We start from the raw sequence: 25,446 nt of genomic DNA, 5'->3' as shown, positions 1-25,446 counted from the left end.
ACTCAAACTATAAGCTCAAACTATTTAACTGAGTGTGGACTTAAACCCAATGCAAATACTTAGGTTTTTCTTGTGGTGCCTCTTATGGTGAATCTGACTTCAAGCCGAGACCCTTATTTATAGTTCCAATAGGAGATAACAAGTTTGATTTTCTCGATGTGAGACTATGAGACTTGCCAAACTAATAAATCTCTATCTTGGCATGTCCCAATAAAACTTGCTCCACCTTCTTCATAAAAGCTCTAACAGGCAATCACTAACAATGAACACCAATCAATTCCAAGCACTGCTTGAACTTGTAAACCGGAAGAAGCTTTGTAAACATATCAGTTGGATTGTTCTTCGTATGAATTTTCTAAACAAGGATCTTTCTTTCGGCAATAGTATCCCATTTGCATCCAACAATTTTCTTACCCGAAGGCGGCTTCACAAGATCCCAAGTTCTATTCTGATGGAGAGATTCAATTTCTTCATTCATCGCGATCAACCACTTAGCGAAATTATCACAAGAAACTGTATCTGAGTAGGAAGTAAGCTCACCAACTTCTGCAACAGACAAAGTATATGTAACCAAATTTGCATATCTTTGTGGTTGTCGAATATTTCTCCGTGGTCTATCCTTGGCTATGGAATATTGCTCTTCCTCTGGATCATCTGCGTCAGTAGACTCGGGATCATCTACTGGCATTCTTTGAGTAAAAGAGTTTGACTTAAAAGAATTAGAAATACCAATCTCAACCTCCACCTGCTTCTACGCACTATCATTTGTACAACTAGTTGATTCCTCTTTAGAAGATAACATAAACAATTCATCAAAAGTAATATCTCTACTGATTACAAATTTTAGAGATTTGGGATCAGAACACCATAATCTATATCCTTTCACCCCAGAAGCATACCCAAGGAAAATGCATTTTTTAGCTCGAGGCTCTAATTTTCCTTCATTTATATGCATGTATGCTAGATGTTAGGATCAAGAGCACTAAGAGGGGGGGGGGGGGTGAATTAGTGCAGCGGAAATCTTACTATGATTAAAACGAAAGCTGCCTTCGTTTTAATAAAAAACGATTTCGATATAAAAGCCGATTCTAAGATTACTTTAACTTAAGATTAAGCGAGATGACATTAAAGTAAATCTATGAAAGCAGTTTGCAGTTTATGATGGAAATCAGAATGCAAGCGCAAACTGAAATGCGACGTTCGTACGGAAAAACTGATTTACGTTTAAACGCAGATTTTGATGTAAATGCCGATTCTAAAGATACTAAACTTTGAGATACGTTTTATAAATGAGCATAAGGCAGTTTACAGTTATGATTGAAATCAAAACATAAACGTAAACTGAAATGTGATGATCGTACGAAAAGGCCGATTTACGTCTAAACGCAGATTTGGAAAGTTCTGAACTTAGAAACTCGTTCGTAAAAGCGCAGAAGGCAGTAGCTATTTAGGAGGTTTGTAGTAATGATAAAATGCTCAAAGTAAATGCAAACCGAGATTTAGAGTGGTTCGGTCAGTCTTGACCTACTCCACTTTTGGCTTCCTCCACCGACGAGGTCACCGACGTCAACTAGAGGCCTTCCTTTAATAGGCGAAGGCCAACTTCCCTTTTACAGTTTCACTCCTTTTGACGGGCTCAGAAGATAACCCTTACAGAACTTTTCTCTCCTCTCTTTACAACTCAAAACTTTGAAGAACAGAAGGAGGAGAACTTTTGGCCTTTACAACAATTTTGAGCTCTAAGAATCACAGAAAGAAATCAAGATTTCGAGTATCTCTTCTTCTCTTCAGTGCTGAATGGGTGGGGTATTTATAGGCTCCAACCCAGTTCAAATTCGGAGCTCAAAACTATTAAATCCCGGAATTTCGGGATCAAGCGGTTGCACCTCCTGACTGGAGCGGTTGCACCGCCTGGCAGAGCTCGAAGACTGAGCCCAAGCGGTTGCACCTCTCTATTAGGGGCGGTTGCACCGCCTCAGTCTGGCTCGGAGACTGAGCCCAGGCGGTTGCACCTCCTGATTGAGGCGGTTGCACCGCCTGTCGGAGCTCGAAGACGGAGCTCAGGCGGTGCTACCTCTCTGTCATGGGAGGTTGCACCACCCAGTCTCGCTCGGAGACTGAGCCCAGGCGGTGCCACCTCCTGGCTGGGGCGGTTGCACCGCCAGTCTCCTTGGGAGACTTAGCCCAGGCAGTGCTACCTCCTGGCTTGGGCGGTTGCACCTCCCACAGCAATCAGGGTCCGAATGGGTAGCTCCATTCGGCCCAATTTCGGTTTTTCAGGGGCCCAATTGCCCCAAGATTAAGCTAATGGGATCACCTCCCATTTCCAACTTAATCAATGTGCTAACTACGATAAATCCTAGAACAATCTCTGCTGCTTGCTCCGGTGCGTCAATCGCTTCTTCCGGCGAGTTTCCGGCGAACTTCCGTCGATCATCCGATGAACCCTCGGTGATGCTCCTACGGACTTCCGGCAAACTCCTGGACTTGCGACGATCCACTTGGCGAGTTCCGACGAGCTTCTTTGGCAAGCTCATGGACTTCTCGGATTTGTTCCCGTAGAACCTCCGACGACTGTCCGAACTTCCGTCGAACTCTCAAACTCCCAACGTGATCATTGTCTTGACTCCGGCACAACTCCTACTGCATGTCTTTCTTCCATCGTAGTTAATCCTGCACACTTAAAACAAAAATTCGATCGAGACAATTAATCCTAAGCAATTAACCAAGTTGTCTGGTATGTCATTGGTCCCTTGACGCTTCGTCCGATTCTTCGGCGCATCGTCCTCTCCGGCAGCCTATTGCCCAATCGGCCAGTTGACTCCGCAACTCCGATATCCTTGGTACAATACCCGCTCTTCTTGGCCCGATGCCCGAGTCCTCGACCCGAAGCCTTCTGTCGATACGTCGACCGATCCACCGGCCCGACGTCCAATCTTCTAACATGTTCCTTCGGCACAACATGATTTTCCTGCTTTAATTGTCTCATCCTGATCGAAGCATCCTGCGTCACTCAAAACGCAGATTAAATCATAAACATATATCAAGTAGTTTCATCATCAAAATACGAGATTCAACACTGGACACCCAAAAAATTTTAAATCAGAGTAATCAGCATGAGTACCTGACCAAACTTCCTCCGGAGTTTTAAAGTTAAGTGTTGTAGAAGGAGCGCGATTGACAATGTAACATGCCATATTAATCACCTTTACTCAAAAGTCCTTTGTCAACCCTGCATTTGAGATCATACACCTTGCTCTCTCCAAGAGTATTTTGTTCATATGTTCGGCTATACCATTTTGTTGAGGCGTCATCCTAACAGTGCGATGCCGAACTATTCCTTCATTTTTGCAGAATTCATCAAAGTCACCTTCACAAAATTCCATGCCATTATCTGTTCGAAGCCACTTAATCTGTTTACCCGTTTGCTTCTCAATCAAAGCCTTCCATTGTTTAAAGATTATAAAAACATCATTTTTATGCTTCAAAAAATAAACACAAACTTTCCTAGAATAATCGTCAATGAAGGTCAACATATACCTGGCACCACCCTTGGACTGAACATGAGTTGGACCCCAAAGGTCTGAATGAATATAGTCAAGAGTACCTTTGGTTTTGTGAACTGTCGAAGAATTGAAGCTGACTCTTTTCTACTTTCCAAAAATACAGTGTTCACAAAAATCCAGTGGCCCAGTACTCTGTCAACAAAGTAGACCACTTTTGCTCAATGTGCTCAAACCTTTTTTACTCATATGACCTAAACGTATATGTCATAATTTGGTGATGTCAGAATCAGACAATGATGATGACGAGACTGCAACCGAGCCTGTGATAGTAGTTCTCTGCAAAATATATAAGCTACCAGACCTACAAGCTTTCATAACAACAAGAGCACTTCTAGAAACTTTCATAACTACACATTCAGCTGTGTATTTACACCCAAGGGCCTCTAGGGTGCCTAAAGAGATGAGATTCTTTTTTAAATCAGGAACATGTCTAACATTAGTGAGCGTCCTCACAATACCATCATGCATTTTAATTCGGATTGTTCCTCTACCAACAACATCACATGCTGCATTATTGCCCATCAAAACAATCCCACAATTACAAGATTCATATGTGAAAAATAAATCTCTATTAGGACACATGTGATAAAAACAACCAGAATCTAAAATTCATTCATTTTTAGACCTCGTCCTGTCGTTAGTAGCAAAGAAAATATTTTCATCATTCTCATCAACTGCTACACTAGTTTTAGCAAACTCAGTAGTTTTCTCAATAATTTTTTCCTTTTGTTTTAATTTATTTTTCAATTTAAAGCAATCAGCCTTAATGTGTCCCATTTTATGACAATATCTGCATTTCAAATTTCTATGTTTGGATTTAGATCTAGATTTAGATCTACTATTATCAAATTCCCTTTTATTTGTTCTCCCCCTAACAACCAGACCTTCAGCCTAATTCTCTCTACTTTCCCCAATGATATCTCTATCTATCTACTCCTTAGATTTTAGTGCAGATTTAATCTCCTGATACAAAATTGTTTCTTTTTTATAAATCATAGTATAACGAAAATGCTTAAAAGATTATGGAAGAGAACACAAAAGTAACAATGCCTTATCCTCATCATCAATTTTTGCATCTATATTCTCCAAATCCATAATCAAGGAATCAAATTTATCAAGATGTGAGAGTATAGATGTACCTTCAGTCATCCGAAGCATATACAAATTCTGTTTTAAGTAGAGATGATTCTCTACTGTCCTCTTCATATACAAGGCTTTAAGCTTGTCCCACATGTTCTTAGCCGTAGTCTCCGTAGCTACCTCTCATAAAACCTCATCAGATAGATTTAGAATAATGCTGGATCGGGCCTTCTTATCCATACCCGCAAGATCTTCCTTTGACGTATCATCTAGAATGTTCTCAACTCCCTATAGTGCTAAATCAACTCCGTCTTAAACTAGAATGGTCTCCATCTTGAGTTGCCACATGCTGAAGTTGACATTTCTGTCGAATTTCTCGACAATGATCTTTGTTATTGTCATTGTTGCCAAAAGATCCCGAAACCAAGCTTTGATACCAGTTTGTTAAAGTTAGCCCCAAGAAATTTACCAAAGGGTAATTTTGGTAACCCAACAAAAATAATAAAACGGAAAAGATAAAAGCGACAAGAACATCAGATTTATGTGGTTCGGCCAATTGACCTACATCCACGGACGAAGGAGGAGCAAATCACTATTATAAAAAAGGGACTATTACAAATGCCTTAAGAAGATGTTCGTAGGCCATAAAACATCCGAATCTATTAAACAAAAAAAATCCAAACTATAAGCCCAAACTGTTTAACTGAGTGTGGACTTAAACCCAAAATAAATTCTTAGGTTTTTCTTGTGGTGCCTCTTGTGGTATATTTGACTTCAAAGCCCAGATCCTTATTTATAGTTCTAATGGGAGATAACAAATCTAATTTTTTTCGAATGGGAGATAACAAATCTAATTTTTTTTGGATGCGAGACTATGAGACTTGCCAAAATAACATATCCTACCACATAAATGTGGGTGGAGTTGTCATGCGCATGACAGTCTAGCATCTCTAGCATTAACAATTAATTCCAAATGCCTTTATGAGGTGATAAGGTGCTGTGCGTTCTTAAGATTTCTAACTTCCAGAAATGATTAGATTTATAAGCTCATACGGGTAACAGGATTCTTACAGTGCCCCATCCATGATCTCCTCGAACAATGGAAGTAGTACTTCAGCAGTTTCAATTCAATGTCACTCCTCTGTTTGCAGCCAGAGATCACGGATTCAGCACAGCAATCTTTAATTAGAGGATGGATTTTTTATCCATTTGAGTACGTGATTTTACAATATGAGACATTTACTGCAGATCATTGCTGAAAACCAGGTTTAAGCTCGTATGATGCGGAATAAAAATAAATACATAGAGAAAAAAAAAAAAAGTAACTATTATTAAAGCATCAACATTAAATTAGATAAATATGTTGATTTTACATAGTATTTGTGCTTTAACATTAAAGTATACATATCAATAACCGAAACCTTAAATCTATATAGAACTCCTACTGCCTGGTGGCTTTTATCCTCTCTCTCTCTCTCTCTCTCTCTCTCTCTCTCTCTCTCTCTCTCTCATGCAGTGTGAGTGAATTCTGCTGCTGGAATCAAGCTATGAGCACCTACTTCTCAGCTGAAAACATCAACAAGCGCTTGCCATGCTCATCATCACCACACTCATCAGCCCCACCATCATCAAGCAGGTAATTCTTGCACACAACACTCTTCCCTGTGTTGACCCTCTTCTCGACCCACCTCCTCCAAGCTCGAACACTTTTATGGACTCCCTCGGAGACCTTGCTCCTCACAGAACCCAAGATTGGCCATGGCATCACGTCTTCCACCACCCCTTGCAGCTCCCTCACAACCTCCCCCATCAAAGGCCTCCCCTCCACCTTCTCCGAGACACACTTCTCGGCTATGCTTAGCATCCGACGGATTGGCCTCTTCATGCGGCCCGGCAACGCTACTCTCCCGTCGCAGACTTCCGCAAGCCGGTTTGCTCTCAGAATCGGCAGAGCCCACGAGACGATGGAGGATGGATCGCGCTCCATGTCCATCGCCTTCCTGCAGCTGACGAGCTCCAACAACACCACCCCGAAGCTGAACACGTCGTTCCTGGGGCCTAACTCGCCCGACTCGTCGTAGCACGGATCCAAGTAACCGATGGTGCCCGCCGGAATCGGTGAGTCGAGTGGCTGCATGCGGTCGTCTCTTCGAACCGCGATGCTGAAGTCGGCCAGCTTCGCGTTCCACCTGCTGTCCAGCAACACGTTGGCGGACTTGATGTCGCGGTGGATGATCGCCGGCGCGGCCTCGTGGAGGGAGAGGACGGCGCGGGCGAGCTGGAGTGCCATGGCGAAGCGGCGAGGCCACGCAGGGGAGTTGGAAGACGAGTGGAGGAGGTCATGGAGGGAGCCGCGGTGCATGAACTCCATGACGAGCAGCGGACCGCCGGTTGGGCTTCGGCTGACGCCTACAAGATCGACGACGCCCGAATTCTTGACGGAGGCGAGCATGTCGATCTCATTGCTGAGTTTGTCGTCGTTCAAAAGTCGTGATGGCTTCTTCACCGCCACGATCCGTCCGTCGGTTAGCCTGCCTCTGTAGACGCTTCCATGGCTTCCCTTCCCGATCAACTGCTCGGAAGCGAAGCTTTTGGTGGCAGCTTCGATGTCCTCGTAGCTGAACTCCCTCATTCTCTCTCTCTCTCTCTCTCTCTCTCTCTCTCTCTCTCTCTCTCTCTCTCTCTCTCTCTCTCTCTCTTCTCCGTTTCAACTTTCTGATGGTCCCCGGAGAGACCAACTATAAAGGAGGAGAAGAGTAAAAGATGTGGAAAGCAAAAGCAAATGGAACCAATCTGTGGAGCTGCCAAAGGTGGAGGAGATGCCACATTTCCCTTCTTTAGGTCCTCGAGGAATGACAACATTATTTAGCATGCAACAGTACACATTGATGGCTGCTTGCAAGCTGTCATTCCTACACAAAGTTTCTTCGTAGAAGCAACTTCATGGAGGTACATTTTACTCCCAAATTTGACTAAGTCTGTGTCATGGTGGCACAAGTTCAAGACATACAACACTTGGACTGTCCTATCATGAGCACTTTTGTGGCTCATCTACTGTGTAGATCTACTAGCTAAGCCAAACGTTGGACAGATTAAAGAAGGGTATGCAATATGCTAGAAATATTCTTTCAATGAATTCTCCATCATGACCACTCTGCTCCACTTTGTGACCTCTAAAGTAATGTATAATCTGTGTGTATGAGACAGAGAGACACACCAAGTGTGTGAACAAGCTCAGAGACTGTTAGTATATTGGAGGCCAACAAAGATTGAAGTGGATTTACCAGGATTCTTCATGTAACGATGGTAAACTTTTGGACCCACAAAGGCTCAAAGTTTCAAGCTTTAATTCCAAGGTGACCCATAGATCATCGTCATCGAGAAAACAAGCATGGCTGAAACATCGGAGGAGATGGAGAGCATTGAGATAGGGTTGTTAGGTTTGATGAACAATGACCTCCCAAATGTGTACCATCACCATTAAGGATGTGAAAATTATTGGTTAAGACAAGACAGTTAGGGAGTCAGTGGATTAGGTTGGCTGAATCAATCACTCCATGAAATCATATATTTTACTTTTTTTCCTTTTTTTTTTTTTTTCAGTGGAGGACATAGAGTTAGCTCTTCCTATCACTATCCAAATAAATTTGAATGTCTTTGATCCACCATTTCCTTTAGATCCCCAAAGAAAAAGAAGGAAGAAAAAGATTAAACAAACAGGGGGGGGGGCATGATGATTGATGTCTCATTTAATATGTGGCCAATGGATAAGAGCTAGAGATAACAGATAATGGTTCCTCCTAATCCTCAATAAATAATTCTATGGGAGTCCATCCTCCCTTGAAAGTTTCTCCAGTGATTGCAGTCTTCTTTTGACCAATGTTTGCTTTTATTGCCCTTCTGCTACTTCCTTGAAGCACCAAAATTGGCAGTAGTTTGTAGCACTTGATCTTACTACTTGGTCATATTTACACACTTCTTAAACAAGAATTCTTTGCTGTGGTAACAAGTTTGCAATTTGGTTAGCTGCATATTTAGGCACATATTGTTTGCACAGATTTGTCAAGGGATTCTAGCATGGGAATACTTAGTGAGGCAGAATGAATATATGCAATATGATGGCCGAGCAAACACTGGGTAAAGGTTATATCTCCATCACTTTGCTCGGAGCCAAAGAATCTATTCCATTTGTAGAAAAGTCAATGCATTTGTAGAAAAGTCTTTTACCAGTACACAATACAAGAAATGCAAAGTCAATGCTTGCACCCCGTCGTATTGTTGTCGATCATACATTCTTAAGCTTCTTCATCTTTGAAGGCGGCCATCGTCCCTTCTTCCTCATCCTCCGCTTCCGCAAAAGCCTCTTCCTCCGAAGCCTAATCTTCTTGGCAAGCTTCATCCTCAGCTTCTGCTCAAGTTTTAGCTGCATCTTCGACTCGAGAGGAAGATTCTCCACCGACATAGCCTCGGCTTCACTTCCCTCGTTCCCATCGGTCTCCGAAGATGCATGAACAATCGTCAACCTCCTCTCCGCGAATGCACAAGGCAAGGAAACAGTCAGTCCATCGAAGGGTCTTGGTTGAAGAATGAGGTTCCTCTGCAACCTCAAGGCTGAAAGAAAGTGCAATCAAAGCTCATCTGAACCAAATTAGTAGTCCATTGCAATGAAGAGCAAGAAACAAAAAATCAAAATGATTTGACTAGGAAGACTGAATAAAGACTAGAATTACGAAATCGTTATTTCGTATAAAGTCGCAAAATTGGAACTTGTTGGACACAGAAATTAAGGAGCTCCAAGAAAGAATACGACGCAGCAAACCAAATCAAATCACATATTTCAGCTCAACCTAGTGCAGGAAAGAACCCTCCGAGGTTAGAATCAATGCGAATCCGTACAGAGCAAAGTAAGTTATAATGACAAACGCATTACAGAACCTAATTTTTCTCACAGCTAAAGCTGTTATTTTGATACAACTCCCCATGAAATCCACGGTCAATCACACATCAGAATCACCAAGAGGCAAGACCAGAACAGCCGAAAACATTCCCCAAAACGAAAAGAAAGTGGAACAGAGAACAAGTGAAAACTCGAAATCCGCCAGGTGCTTGTAGAAATGCCCAGACGAAGAAAGAGGACAACCAAAGCGAGCATAGAAGAGAAAATAGACGAAAGCGAATTCACCTCATAGAAGGAGACTTCACTAAAGAGAGCTTGCAATGAATAGATCACAGAGACACGTGCAAAGATCACTTACAGAGACGAGCTGAAACGGGAAGGTAAACCGTCGGAGGAGAGGAGGGGAGGGAGGAGAAGAGCCATGTGAGCTTCCCGACACGGTGGAGCGGCCTCGTGGATAAGCCGCTCTCGTTGCGCTATCGTCTCCTATTTCTTACCGGGCATAGAGGCCAGCCAATATGGATCCATTTAGAGCATGACCCGACTGGGACCCGATTTATTCTGGTTCGGATCTTTCTGTGATTTGCATCCCTAGTTAATACTGGCTGGTTAATTATTCTTAATAAATTCTAAACAAAATCTGCTGCAAATAAACATTTAATTATGCTATTGTGCCGTAAAAATATCAGATTAATAAACTGATTTCCCAGTTCATGATTCAGCAAGCAAATAGGTTAATTTAATGAGTAAATCAATTTTCTTAAAAAAATATAAACAAACAAAAAAGAGATTTGAAGTCACATAATGACTGCTCATGAAAAAGCAGCAAAAAAAAAAAAAGAAGAAAAGTTATCATTTTAATCTGTTATGGAGAATTCATTTTCCTCAAGAAAACTATTATTGGGAATAATAATATTATTATATCTAATTAATACTGAAGAAAGCTTCACAGTGATATAAGAGCCTAAAGTGGAGTTAAAATTGAAGGAAGATTAGTGATGGAAGGATTTAAAGAGGTTTTGATATATGAAAATTAAAAAGGCAATCAATCTGATTAGACATTTGAAGTAATATATACTGATAATTTCAGTAAGCTTTTCTTCCCTTTGGGGGATCACTGCATAAACCTGCAATCATCCATGCTTTCATCTGATTATATTAATGTTAGAAAAGAATCATTTAGTGGAAGAAACTTCATCCTAAAATGATATTGTCATTTTGCCTCACACAAACTATACAGTGTGAATAGAAGAGGTCATTGCTCCTACCAAAAAATATACATTGCGTTGGAATCAACTAAATGTGGACAGAGTTGGTGACAAACTAAGCTCTTATCATGACTTTTAAGATAGAAAAATGAGGGGAAAGAAAGGCTACAAGTAGAGCAATCTGCTGTGGAGTGATCTGAAAGCAAACAAATTGCACACATGAACATGAAAACTCACCAGTAGCAATCTGATCATTCCTGCTCTCGTCTATCCTGCTAAAGAAATACCTAATCCTTGAGAAAAATATTTCCAAACCATCAGATGCATCAATCTTTTATACAAGCAAATAACATAGCAGAATGGTAGGATCCAACAACTATGCATGCACAAGTCATAGAATATTATTATATTACAGGAAATTTACACAAGGTTGTGAAACAAGCCAACCAAGTTCTCATCAACCTTCAAATCCTCACTGGACAGCGAGATTGAAGATTGAAGAGAAAGTATAATTAATGATAGAAGACTGTATCCACTTTTTTTTTCCACTGATTAAGCAACACCAGAATCTCAGATCAGAGCTGTCATATTGAGGAGGAACTCAATTTGCTTTCTCATCCAATGTTTACTTTTGTTGTAACCTAATGTGTTTTTCTTTTCAGAGAAATGACCCTCAATTAAAATACAAATTAAATAGGGCATACTCTTTACCTGAGATTTTTTTTATTTGGACGAAAATATCCTCAGTATTTTATTAAATTAATTTGATCACTTATATTATTAAAAATTAATTATTGATTTATCGTAATTTATAAAATGATATTAATCGTCTTAGAATCATTAGATCATGATTCTAAGATGATTAATATTATTTTTTATCTAAAAAATTATAATGGTTAATTATCAAAACTACAAATTTTGTAAATAATATTAAGTCATTTGAGTAAAAATATAAAAATATTTTCATTTAAGTGAAAAGAAAAAGACTTCCAAGTAAAAAGGAATATGGTGGGCGTAATAAAAGTCTTTCGCATGGCTTTTTCCAATAAAATACCTAAATATATAAAATTTTAATATATCCAACAATATTAAGATGGAAGTCGATGTCGAACGGACTGAACCGACGGGCGATGTTGTGCTTGGGGCGGCGGTGGTTGCGCGGCCGCCTCCCATTCATGGCAGAGCAGCGGGCGACCCTGGTGAACGTGAAGGTGAAGTGGGTGAAGGACCGGCCTCTCGATTGGGCCGTCTCCCGCGAGCGCCACCTCCGCCCCGCCCTCCACCTCGTCCACCTTATCTCGTCGCAGCCCCGCGGCCGGGCTGCCCTACGGGACCTCGCTCCGTGCCGCCGTCAGTTGGCCCTTCCCCACGCCAACATCGGCGCCTTCCTACGCCGCTTCCCTACCGTCTTCCGCGAGTCTGCCGACTTTGGCGGCATGGACGGCCCTTGGTTCTCCCTCTCTGACGACGCCCTCCGCCTCCGTCGGATGGAGCTCGGGGCCCTCGCGGACGCGGAGCAGGACCTCGTCGACCGCCTCCGCCGTCTCCTCATGCTGACCGCCGACAGGTCGCTCCCGCTCCACGCCGTCGACCATCTGCGGTGGGACATGGGCTTGCCCTCGGACTACCACCTCTCCTTCGTCCCACGCCATCCGGACTTCTTCGAGCTCGTCCGCCGTCCCGGCGACGAGCGCATCTGGCTCAAGCTCGTCTCTTGGGACCCTCGCCTCGCTGTCTCCGAGCTCCGGAAGAGCGCGTCCTCAGCCGACGGCGACTGCTTGGCGTTCCCGGTGAGTTTCACCAGGGGATTCGGGCTGAAGAAGAAGTGTATGGCGTGGCTGCGGGAGTGGCAGACGCTGCCCTATACTAGCCCGTACGCGGATGCCTCGGGCCTCGATTCCCGGACCGACGTCTCGGAGAAGAGAATCGTAGGGGTCTTCCACGAGCTCCTCCACCTCACCATCGCAAAGAAGACGGGGCGGAGGAACGTGAGCAACCTTCGGAAGCCGCTCGGTCTGCCATTCAAGTTCACCAAGGTGTTCGAGCGCCACCCAGGCATCTTCTACCTGTCGCAAAAGCTGGCCATACAGACAGTCGTGCTCAGGGAGGCCTACGGTGGCAGCGATCTCCTAATTAAGCATCCCCTACAGGAGATCAGAGAGAAGTATTTGGCTCTGTTGATGGCGTCTCAGCAGGAGAGGACCAAGGGAGATCTCAAGAAGGAGATTGAGGTGGCAGGGCACACAGGCTGTGAACTCTAATCCAAGGTATATGGAAGAAGATAAGGATTCAGATGGGTGCATTGGGGTGTGGTCTTCGTTCTAGCATGCTTTTGGATGATGATGATGCTGGTGATGCTCTGGATGCTTCCTGACCATGGTCTTCTACCCGTGGTCGCCAATGCTCAACCTTCAAAAGGTATAGTGGAGTAGAATAGCAACATGGATTGATGATGCTGTTTGTGGCATGCCATTCATCTTGCATTTCATTGAAAACCAGATTCGTGTCTATTGTCAGTAAGTGAAAATCTTTATCTTTTATGCTTGAAGCATCTCAATTAATTTGGTAGAGATGTTTCTTGACCTTTGGCTTGTATCCACAACTACAAATGTTCAATCTTTGAGAGGTATAGTGAAGTGGAATAGCAACATGGATCGAGGATGATGTCTGCAGCATGCCATTCATTTTGCATTTCATTGTAATCTAGTAGACCCAGTAAGTGAACAGAATGTTGATCTTTTGTCTGGAAGCATCTCAATTGATTTGGTAAATGCTTCTTGACCTTTGCCCTCTGTCCATGTTTGGAAATGCTCGATCTTCAAAAGTTACTTAAGGAAGGATGGTGCTTGTGCCATGCTATCCATCTTGTGTTTCATCAAAAACTAGATTTATGTCTATTGCCAGAAAGCGACAAAATCTTGAGCTTTTGCCCTTGAAGCATCTCATTTGGTCTGATGGATGCTTCTTGAACATTGCCTTCTATTTCATGATCAGGAAAGGTATAGTGAAGTAGAATAGCAACATGGATCAAGGATAATGCTTGTAGTATGTAATCTATCTTCCATTTGACCGAAAACTAGCTCCACATCTATTGCCAGTTAGCGAACAAAATCTGAACCTTTTGCCTTTGAAGTATCCCAATTGATTTAATGAATGCTTCTTGACCATTGCCTTCTATCCTTGGTTAAAAATGCTCAATCTTCAAAATCTATAGTGAAGTAGAATAGCATCATGGATCGAGGATGATGTTTCTAGCATGTCATTGAAAACTAGATTCTACCCTTGAAGGATCTCCTCAGTTGATTTGATTGATGCTTGCTTTATCTTTGCCTTCTATCCATGGTTACAAATGCTCAATCTTTGGAAGGTACAGTGAAGTAGAATAGCATCATGGATCGAGGGTGATGTTTGTAGCATGTTGTCCATGCCTATTGACGGGAGTGAACAAATTCTTGACAGTTTGCCCTTGAAGCATCTCTATTGACTTAATAGATGCTTCTTGACCTTTTCCTTTTATCCATGGTTACAAATGCTCAATCTTCGAATGTATAGCGAAGTAGAATAGCAACATGGATTGAGGGTGATCTTTGTAGCTTATCATTCATCTGGCATTTCATTGAGAGCTAGATCCAGCCTTTTCTTATCATTTTCATTGATTTCCTCTTTGATGCAGTCACTTGAAGGATGTTGTCTCCAAATCTCAAGATAATGAGCATGATGACAAGCCCAAATGGCCACACTTGAAGACTTAAAAGGTGCTGTTTGTCTAATTGACTAATATTGTTTCTCTTCTAATCTGCAAGTAAGTTACCTATTTGTTGCTATTGTTTCTCTCAGTCTTTTGTTTTATCTGCTGTATTGCATTTCCTTCGAAAATAGAATAAATCAATGCACATGAATTTTGCTTGGAATCTCCATTTATATTCTCATTCCAAAGGCAATTTTAGTTTGATATTTGTTCTATTATTATGAATTCATCCCCATTTATATTCTCATTCCAAAGGCAATTGTTTTTAATATTTGTTCTGTTATTATGAATTCCTACAGAACAGTATTGTCTTACATCTGCAATTGCCTGTTTAGTAAACATAAAAAAGATAAAAGGGTATCAAACTTTAAGCAACACTAGAAAACAGGTTTAAGATTGACAAAACAAATATATTACTAGAAATTTCGAACAATCATAAACATTGAAATATTTCTAAAATATCAAAAGATCAGAGAACAAATATAAAAGAAAAAACAAGATGGAGGGATAAATGGCGACCAAGATAAAGCATGCAGGTAATCAGAGAGGAAGCCAGAGGATAGGAGAAGGAAAGACCATCACACACACACACACACTCTCTCTCTCTCTCTCTCTCTCTCTCTCTATATATATATATATAGGACTGTTTTCCTTTTTTCTTTCTCATCTGACTCCCATTAAGTTGACATAGATGTTCTTAAAGATCAAACAAAAGGAAATTGAAGCTTCAGCAGAGTGATGATACATGTTTGTCCAAAGTGCACACTTATGGCTAATCTGGTTTCTTTTTGTGCAAGTCCTTATCAGACTGCACGAGAAGTAATTAGGGGTAATTCCAAGGACCAAAAGAAAAACAAATTGCTGGAAAAAAAACACGAAGTAAAGCTAGTCATTCATGTTTGGTCAAACAAAAATATATCTTAATTGTTCCAAACTTACAGAAGTTGGAAAGAAAGACCCAAGAAAACAAACGTTCCTGAATCCAAAGATCCAAGCAAAAATCATGGGGGCGGATGCACAGAAGAAACACTCTTAACACAACCAGACCACTCAAGCCAACCAAGAGAGAGCCGGAAAGACCCAGAGTTAAACTTCGGCTATTCAATAGCTACCATTTTACAACTCATCCATCCAACTCACTTGGCCATCAACTCACTTGGCCATCATGACTTTAACAAATTCGTCGTAGTTGATTTGGCCATCACCATCGACATCAGCCTCACGTATCATTTCATCGACTTCCTCGTCCGTAAGCTTCTCTCCGAGGTTGGTCATGACATGGCGAAGTTCAGCGGCAGATATGAAGCCATTTTGGTCTTTGTCAAACACTCGGAAAGCCTCCTTCAGCTCCTCCTCTGAATCTGTATCCTTCATCTTGCGAGCCATCAAGTTAAGAAACTCTGGGAAGTCAATTGTACCATTGCCATCAGCATCCACCTCATTTATCATGTCTTGCAGTTCTGCTTCTGTAGGGTTCTGACCCAATGAGCGCATCACCGTACCAAGCTCCTTGGTCGTGATGCAACCTGTAAAGAGTGCGCTTCAAATATTTGTAACATAATATGGCACTTTCTTCGCAACAGTTTGAAATTGGTAAGTAAAATCTATTTATTTAAAGAGATTTCCATACTTATCCATCAAGCCAAAATTCGGTGAGAAAAATCTCTACTCAAAATGGCAGAGTTTCATTCATGACCTATTTATCTGTAAAGTTGAACTTTTCAAATCATGGACAAACCTTCAATTCTACAAAGATGTTGGTAAGGTTGAAAAAAGGCATGGACTACTTAGATACAACCCAACTATCTGTAAATATTCAAGTCCCCTTGTCTTTGATCTGTAGTGTCTGTAGTGAATAAATATGTCACAGTAGCAGAATGAATCATATACCATTTTAAATGACAGAACAATTGTTCTACAAATTCAAAATCCCAAATGAAGCATACATAGTCCGTGAATGATTTTAACAGGTAGAAAGGTCCCAAAATTAGCATGAAGTAAACTTAGGCGTCGCCATCTCTATCAAATGCTAAAAAAATCCTGATGCTTAGAAATGGGGCACAATTAACGGATCATAAATTTCAATGCAGGTATTTATATGCTGTTTGCCATAAACATCAACCATTAGTGAAGCATCCGAGTATTGATTGACAGAGTTCAAACAAGAAGCAAACAGAACTTTTTTGTGACATAAATAGCAAATAGGTTTAGTTGTAGGCAACTCTCATCAAAACTTCCCCCGACTTATCTACAAATCTTCCACAATGGCGAGAAATGTAGCACCTCCTTAAGACATGACAAACTGCCCTAAACTTCCCTCCTGACTCCAGTATGCAGCTTTTAACTGAGTTCTCTGTATCAACTAATACAAGTACTCATCTTTTCAGTTTTTTTGCATGTGCAAGGAATTCCAATAGTAAGAACGACACTATATGCATAAAGTGAATCAAATAGATTATATAGTGCTCAGTATTAAGAAGTAACAGAACATAAGCAAATCAACTGTCGATATCTTCAGGTTCCCTTTATACTTTGTCAGGAATCCACCTAAAATTCCGTATTCAACTCTGTTCCTTTCTTGAAGCAGTTCTTGCTACCAACGAAAAGATAACATTGCAATATTTCTATCTACTCACATGTTTATGAATGCAAGAGAATACACCTCTAGAGTTGAATATAATGTCAATCAAATATCACAAACAACAACATGACATTACTATTATGTGAGGCAGACTTCATATTGTATTGACCTTTCTTTGACTTTGTTGACAAAATCAACATGATTAATACCCTAAGATCAGAGGCTTCCATCTAGCAAAGGATGTCATCCGCATTCTTGTTCAGCATATCACAAGTTAGACTATGATCAAGTTGGCTACTTGAGCATTTTGAAATGTTCATGCTTGTTGGATAATCAAGCACCCTCATTATGTCACCATATATGTGTATACATATGCATATCTATCTTAACTATAGCTTTATATTCCGGTAGCAGATAAACTAACTTCCCCATTTGCCCTTTTCATTTTCAAATAAAAAGCTAAGTTACCAAGACCAACCATCCAGTCCTGAAGCTGCATCCAGGATTTCAAGACTGTCTTGATCCAATTCTTTATAAAGCAGCCAAAAAAACAAGTTAAAAAGAACAGTACCAGATTGTATTCCTTCAAATCATTCACATTTTATATCTGCAGAATTAAGACAAATGGCATGATGGATTGTAAAGTAAGATCTTCAGGCTACTAAATGTCGTTTTAGATCAAGCTGAGATGTGAAGGTTTTTGCTGACACGATCATATGGTACATTCACTTATCTACTCAAATTCGTAATCATATGGAAAATTCTTCTCCGAAATCAGGCCTTCTGCATAACTTTTTGAATACTTCAATTGACTATTTTAGCATGTAAATAAAGAAAAAAACAAACAACCACCTTTTTTTTTGTTGCAGTCTTAACTCTGTCACTAAATCCTCTTCTTAAAATAAATGAATGGCTTGGGTGATCTATAAATATCTTTGAAGCAGATCTAGAAAAATCAATCATGGATTCACCTAATAACATATCCAAATGCTTGTGGCGATCATCTATCTATCTAAAAGGATAATAGATCGAGAGGGTTAAATGGGACACTATTGTCTTGATATCTGTCTAAAATTTAAGAGAAAGTGAAATAACCATACAAGCCTTTATCCATTTTATCAACCATCAAGAAAACCCCAAACTCGAGCCGTTTATTGGTATAAACCTAACCCGTGATCGTGGGATCAAACACCAGATCCGATCGAAGAAATGTGGAAACCAAGTAAAGGAAGACCATCAAAGCACAACAGCTGCACAGATCTAGCGGTAACAAAGGATGACAACAGAATGGGATCGAGAGGATCAGACCATCGCCGTCCTTGTCGAACAAGCTAAAGGCTTCCTTGAACTCGGCGATCTGGTCGTCCGTAAGCTGCTCCGCCATGCCTCCTCCGCAATCGACCTCACAAAGACGAGAAGGAAGAGAGGAGAGAAAGAGAGATCCGTGAAGGAATGGGAGGAGGAAAAGGGAGCGTGACTTCGCCGGCGATGGCTTACTTCCCACACGCTCTTATAACCGGACGTGACATCTTCCTTCTGCCGAACGCACCCTCTTCGTGTTGCCAAATATGCGAAATGATGATTATAACTCCAAAGCAGCTCAAGCCTTATCCACTCGTGATATTGCACGACACGGTGTTTACCCACGAAAACTACCCGGTCCCATCTTACGGATGTCCGGACTTCGAGGCCCACACGAACCTCCAAATTGAGAGACAGGTTCGGCGGGTAACCTGTGAACTGGTAGAATAGGTCGTTTATATCGCAGGGAGCCCTTCGCGATGGCCACATCCCAGACAAGGGTAAAATAGTCATTAAGGGCGAGAGCACAATAGGGATTATATCGTAATTTGGTGCTCCTCTTTCTTCCCACAATATTCTTACGGTCTCACTTTATCTGGGCATTTGATGGATAAAATACCCGTTCTACCCTCAACGCGGATTGAACGCGGAGAGGGTCCAGAACGGGAGTGACGGTGCCATGTCAAGTGCCGTTCCACGTTCCGTTCCCCGGATGCCAGCTAAATAGCCATCCGGAGATAAGACCAAATCTGACCGTTGATCGCAGAACGAACATGGCATCCTCTCCGTCCAATGTACCTTGCCTCATATATTAATTATCCAATCACCATAAAATAACAAACTTAAATTATTATTATATTTTACTTTAAATGAACCCAATAAATATTAAGCTAATGTAATGATGAAGTTGAGATTCAACTTGAGGGCATTAATAACGTCACTCTCCGAAAGGAAAAAGGTCACTTCAACCCCTCTTCACCTTCACATCTATGTTATATTATTAAATGGATGATAAATGGTTTGGGTTCTTTGACAATTTTAAATCTTGGATAAAAAAGAAAAAGAAAGCCACTAGATATTGTAGATTGTTAAGTAGATATAGAAGCGCCTAAGTCTCCGCAAGAAATAAAAACTATTGTAATAGATTTATGTTGATCTTAATTGATTAACTTAATCAAATTTAGTTTAACAGGGAGAAATCCAATTTCTTCCATGTGCAAGCTGAATTCTACATAGAAATATGAATTTTCTTTCTTCCTATGATTTGGATTAACTAAAGTTGAAACTATGTTATGATAAAATATATTAAAGGAATAATTTGAGTAATATAAATTACATTTATTGTTTACAAGGAGAACAACTTTGTGTATAAAGTTTATAACATATATTTGTCTTCTAATTATCATAAATTACCTGAACCTTTAATTATTGGTAGGATGTATTAGTAATAAATAGTAATTCGTAAAAAAAGATGTTTAATTGTGACTTTTTTTTTCTGGTCATTGGATTACAATTTCAGTCATGAGTTTTTGAAATTGATGTTTTGATGTTCTGTCTTAATTCAAATATAATAAAAAAGTATTTTTTTGCATATTATGTGTAGAAATTAGAATAATCTTTGGGAGAGAAAATTTATAATTATTTTATGTTTATCGTAAGTCGTATATTCTCTTTGAAAAATTCTTTTTTGTGCGTCGGACGAGGCTTTTAGCATGCTAAAATTAAAACATCGATTAAGCAAAACAATCAGGAGACATAACAATGTGGCTTGCACATCTATCTACAATAACATAGTGGTCATCATTATTTTTCTCTATCAATAGTATATCTCTGCCTATCTGTGTATGTGAGTGCATGTGATACCTCTGCAATTTTTCAGTCCAAATAAAGTGGTGCACCATTAGCAATTTGTAATAATTTAGGTAAGTTTGGTGGTGGTAATGAAAATGATGATACTTTAATCCAAAAGATTATTATTTGATATTAAGAATTGATCAAATCTATCTGTTTTACAAGTTTCAGATTTATTTTTATTCATATTTAATTAAGTTCCCTGTCACAAATTTAAAACCATCTTTTTATTTTTTCTTGTTCTTTCATTCACACAGTTTTCATTATCATTTTCAATGAAGTTGGATAGGTATATAATTGAAATTGACTACCACCATGCCATTTACCATCTTACTCTCTATCATGGAAATCAAGAAAACTAGTACACCGGGGAAGCTTGTTTCCTTATGATATGAGAATCCATGATTTAAATTTCAAAGAGTCTTCCTAAATCTAAAGATAAAATTACATACATTCATCATCTCTAAATCTCATATGGGTCATCCTTAGTAATATTCTCCAACACATCTTAATTGCCAATCTATCTACAATGAATTTGCGCCAGAAAAGTTGCCCTTTACTTTTCCCATGTTTAGATTATGTGATTCTGTTTATTAAACATAATATATGACTGAAAGGCTGGCGGCGAGCTTTTGGATGGTCCTCGTGAAAAGAGGGTTTTAATATTAACTTATAATATGAAGTACGGAAGAAATATTGGATGATGCTTTTACTATACTTCAACGTACGTTTGCTTGTGATTCTATTTAATTGAATAAGATATATTATAAATTTAATTTTATTTAATTGAATTAGATATATTATAAATCAGATTAGATTCTGATTATAATTATTGATAAATAGAGATAAAATCTATCTATACTCTCACCTATAAATATATAAGATATCCTAAGAACTCAATATATATGATAACATAATACGACATGATCTATTTTTATTTTCCTCTGATATCTATTCTATCATTATAGTGATAATATAAAAAATGAGATGAGAGAAGAAGATTTGTCTAAAACTCTTTACAGATTGATGTTGTTATGTTATATCGGTAAAGATTGATGTTGTTATGTTCTATCGATCAAACTATAGAATGTGTTTTATGAATCAAATATAAGTATTTCTAAATGATATCAAAAGATATGCACGATTAATATTTGATATATGATTATTTGATTTCATGGTATTAAAGTTATCTTATATAATAGTAGTATGAGTATAATTTTTATGTCTACAATTGATATTAAAATCTATTATTTTTATGTTTAATGAAATAATGCTTGATGATTTAATGATTTAATTATGCATGATGATTTGAAGTCTTAATGATTTTTATGATGAATCTTATTTTTCAGTTTTAAACATAATGCATGATTTTGACATAAAAAAAAACTTGGGCATGTATGAAATCATTAACATGAATTGAAACACATAAAAATCAAATGTATTTTTTTTAATAATTTATTTATCATTGTCTTATCTATTTTTTAATAAGAGATTGATAAATTTATTTATATCATTTTGAATATCCTGAAAGTGATTTTGATTATTTGATAATTTGAATTAATTTGAATGAGTTTTATTTATATCATGATATTAAATTCTCGGAATCATAACTTAAGATTTTCTTTACATGAATCAAGATCTCTTACTTTTTATTTTCGTATGATTCTTATATTTTATTAAAGAAAATATTTATCTAAATGAATCATGATTTTTCTCTTCATTTCTCAAAATTCATGACTTATAAATTTTTTTGAAGATCTTTTACTATTTGAACTCCTAAGATTTCGTTTTGATTATTTAAAAGAAGATTTGTCAAAATAAATCATGTTTTTTTTGTATTCACATGATCTTTGATATTATCTTTTATAACATAATTTTTATTTTGTATAATTCCTTTATATTCATAAATTATATACCTCATCACCAAATTTATTTTTCTTGATATTTTTCATGTGATGACTTGAACATTTACACCATTGTGTTCTTCCTTTCTTCTTTTTGACAATAACAAAGTGTCACGGATAAAATTCTAAACATGATGTTTACTATAATACTTATGTATGTCCATATTTTTTGGTTTGTTCTTTGCATAGCATATAGAGAGATAATTGAAGGCTTCACAACCCTATTTTAGTTGGGTTTGGTGGTCGTTTTAGGTTTATAAATAAAGGTTGTGTCATATGGACACTTGTGAGAGATATTCGGTCTGTAGTGGACCTTTTTGACTATTTATTATGTAACTGTTCAGAGCTTGTAAAGTCTATTTGTAATTTGCATTGTCTATGAAGTGTCTCCTAAAATGTTTACTTGTGGATCCCAAGTGAGGCGTTGTCTCTAACCCATTTTCTCTTTTGTAAGTTCCTAAGGGACCATGGGAGGTTTTAGGGAGGTTGACCTTTGTGAACGGACATGCAAGGGTGCCGCATGACTTAGGCAAAACTAGCTAAGTCCATGTCAGATGGTATCAAAGCGGGACAAGCACTCATTAAAACACTTGGCATGCAAATATGGGGGACCTACCGGGGCTGTGTTGAGGCCAGTTAACACATGCGCGATCATTTGAGGGAAAATAGGCATGGAGATGTAGGAAAAATGAGTCGCTCGGGGGGAGCAAGCATATGAGATTGACATTCAAAAGAATGACTAACCCTTCATGCAAGAGGTACCACAAGAATAAGCAAGCTTGGAAGAATGCGTAGCGTACAAATGTTGGGATGGCTGAATTCGAGCTACAGCTCGATGTTGACAACTATACTTGATGGTGTTCAAGGCAAGCGAGGCGCTTGATAAAGGATGAGATCATGCAAGGTGGAATAGGTTGCTCAGCGACCGAAAGAGTTGTGCAAAGCTCATGGTGGTGAGAGGAATTGCTAACTCGAAGAATTCAGTACTCATGTAAGGGTTTGTATCCGAACGATGGAATGTTCATGGCCATCCCAAGATGACCAAAACTCGATGCCATGAAGCATTGAAACTTTCTCTTCGGCATGAGAAGGATACGTCTAGAGGAGGCTGAAGTGTGCATCGAGTTCTGCATATTGTTAGGCCTTGAGTGGTGCAGCGGGGGCTATATTGATGTGGAGTCACAATCTAACAAGTGCATTTGTAGGAGACAAAATAATGCACAGTTTGTTCAGCAAGTCAGAGTAGTCCAAGGGGATTGGTGGTCTCTGAAACTTTCAAAGGGAAGGAAACAAAGAGAGATGTTGCTCCAACGGGATAGATATCTAGGAGGGATAAGTCTCGGTTCTCTAGAGGGAGAATCAGTGCAATAGACCGCACATGTTGAGGAAGAGTACCTAAAAAACAATAGCTCCACGAAGCTCAATAGACCAAGTGAGCGACGAGGAGTCGTCACATGATCTCGCTTGAGAGAATGCATTGGTGGATGCATTACATGATCAAGTGGGGGAGTGACCCAACGCAATACAAATGAAGGCACACTTGGAGTTGATATGGAGATCAGACTCAAGGGAGGGCGCAAGGGTCACCATCAACTCAATGCAAAATGAGGAGCGGAGCAACTTGGGTGTAACTTGGCGAAGTACCCAAGCTATATGAAGGGAGCCGACATAGAAGATGAAACATAGAGTGGAGGTATAGAGCTTTCCTTGAACAGAGGTCAAGGACATGAACTCTTGCAGAAGTAAGAGCAGGATCATATTGTTCTATGGGTCCTTCATTCTGATGGAGCAGACTCATCTTGCATGGTGCCAAAGACGAAGAGAACTTCTAGGCACATGCACCTTATCTCGTAAAAGCATTTGACGGAGGAACTAAGGCGACTTAACTTGCGGAGGCGAAGTTGGGTTCAAAAGACCTTAGCATGGGGTAAGAGGATGCAGAAGTGAGTACTCTTGAAGAATATACCACAGTGTTGCCATTCAAGTTGCCATGAAGGAAGCGGTGCATAGCGGAGATTGTGCTGGTAGGGGCAGAGGCCCAAGATCCAAACAATGGTGCACCATTTTCAACAAAGTCCGTGGACTTCGAGAGCTACTAGGCGATGGATTGTCTTAGAGTTGTGTTTCATCTGAGTGTGACCCGAGAGTGGGTGGACGAATATCAATTGCCAAAGGAGCGAACAAAATTGAAGGTGGAAGAGACCCTACGATGTATTGGCTGAGATCACACATGAAGAGATCACAATTCGAGTTCATCCCACAAGATCAGAATGTAATGGAGATTTCACTAGGAGGTGACATGGTGTAGTGGATCATGGTGGAATAGTTTGTGACAATGCGATACACACAAATCTAGTCCTATGAAGGACTATATCATACGGAGGTATGATCAGGAGCTATTGGGAGCTCCACTTCGGTGAACAACACGATGGCAAGAAGGGCTATGGATTCAAAGAGTGCAGGTCATGGTATCATAGAGGCGGGTCTATTAGGATTAAGAGCGTCACCAAGAGGGGGGGGGGGGGGGGTGTGAATTAGTACAGCAAAAAATTCTTCAATTTCGTAAAAGATTTCGTATGTTCAATGGAAATCGATTCCGAAAAATAGTAACTTAAAACGTAAGAGAGTGAAAGTGTAGTGAAAGCAAGATGAGGAGGAGAAGCAGTTTGCTATGAGATGATTTGCAATTAAAGTAAATTGCTTAAAACAAAATGCAAACCAGAATTTAGAGTGGTTTGGTCAATATGACCTACATCCACTTTCGGATCCCTCCTCCATTGAGGTCATTAGTGTTCACTAAAGGCCTTCCTTCAATCGGTGAAGATCAATCACCTTTTATACCTCTTTCTCCTTTCGTCAGGTTTAGGAGATAACCCTTACAAGTCCCACACCTCTCTTGAATGATCTCAAAAACTTAGAAAGGGAGGAGGACTCTAGCACTTGTTTACAATACTTTTATACCCAATAACTCAAGATTATAATCACACTTTAGTGCCTTTTCATGCTGAAAAGGGTGGGGTATATATAGGCTCCAATGACTTTCAAAAATGGAGCCAAAAAGTGTCTCATCTTGGATTTTTGGGGTACTAGCGGTACCACCGCCATTATTGGGCGGTACCACCACTTGACTCCTGACACTAGGTGGTACCACCGCTGGCAGCAATAACTACCGGCGGTACCACCACTCAGTCTAGGCGGTACCACTGTCTAGACTATCTGGGGTGCTATTTTCTAGGCGGTGCCATCGTCGGCCAGGAATTCAACATCTTGGTTGGGCCTTGACTCTGGCATAAACCGACCTAACTCCTA

At 39.8% G+C, this 25,446-nt stretch overlaps 3 protein-coding genes and 1 long non-coding RNA gene across 4 annotated transcripts; 1 reads left to right on the top strand and 3 right to left on the bottom strand.

Annotated features, from left to right (window-relative positions):
* Positions 1 to 5,954: 5,954 nt before the first annotated feature.
* On the bottom strand, positions 5,955 to 7,753 carry LOC103998205 (serine/threonine-protein kinase-like protein At5g23170). Its single transcript, XM_009419615.3, has one exon. The coding sequence runs from the start codon at positions 7,276 to 7,278 to the stop codon at positions 6,202 to 6,204; it is 1,077 nt and encodes a 358-aa protein (XP_009417890.2). The 5' UTR covers positions 7,279 to 7,753; the 3' UTR covers positions 5,955 to 6,201.
* Positions 7,754 to 8,805: 1,052 nt separating this feature from the next.
* LOC135594283 (uncharacterized) lies at positions 8,806 to 10,432 on the bottom strand. The gene is made up of 2 exons (XR_010480050.1): positions 9,902 to 10,432; positions 8,806 to 9,257 (listed from the first exon to the last, which is right to left on the bottom strand). It is a non-coding gene; the product is annotated as an uncharacterized LOC135594283 (long non-coding RNA).
* Positions 10,433 to 11,781: 1,349 nt separating this feature from the next.
* Positions 11,782 to 14,668, top strand: LOC103998208 (protein WHAT'S THIS FACTOR 9, mitochondrial). Its single transcript, XM_009419617.3, has 2 exons — positions 11,782 to 13,169; positions 14,425 to 14,668. The coding sequence occupies exon 1, from the start codon at positions 11,855 to 11,857 to the stop codon at positions 13,010 to 13,012; it is 1,158 nt and encodes a 385-aa protein (XP_009417892.3). The 5' UTR covers positions 11,782 to 11,854; the 3' UTR covers positions 13,013 to 13,169; positions 14,425 to 14,668.
* Positions 14,669 to 15,361: 693 nt separating this feature from the next.
* Positions 15,362 to 18,626, bottom strand: LOC103998210 (calmodulin-3). The gene is made up of 2 exons (XM_009419618.3): positions 18,389 to 18,626; positions 15,362 to 16,025 (listed from the first exon to the last, which is right to left on the bottom strand). The coding sequence occupies exons 1-2, from the start codon at positions 18,462 to 18,464 to the stop codon at positions 15,652 to 15,654; spliced, it is 450 nt and encodes a 149-aa protein (XP_009417893.1). The 5' UTR covers positions 18,465 to 18,626; the 3' UTR covers positions 15,362 to 15,651.
* Positions 18,627 to 25,446: the final 6,820 nt, after the last annotated feature.

Source organism: Musa acuminata, chromosome BXJ1-9 (assembly GCF_036884655.1).
Source record: "Musa acuminata AAA Group cultivar baxijiao chromosome BXJ1-9, Cavendish_Baxijiao_AAA, whole genome shotgun sequence".
Lineage (NCBI taxonomy): Eukaryota > Viridiplantae > Streptophyta > Magnoliopsida > Zingiberales > Musaceae > Musa > Musa acuminata.
Note: the sequence above shows the minus strand (reverse complement) of the source record. Positions and strands in the feature narration are given on the sequence as shown.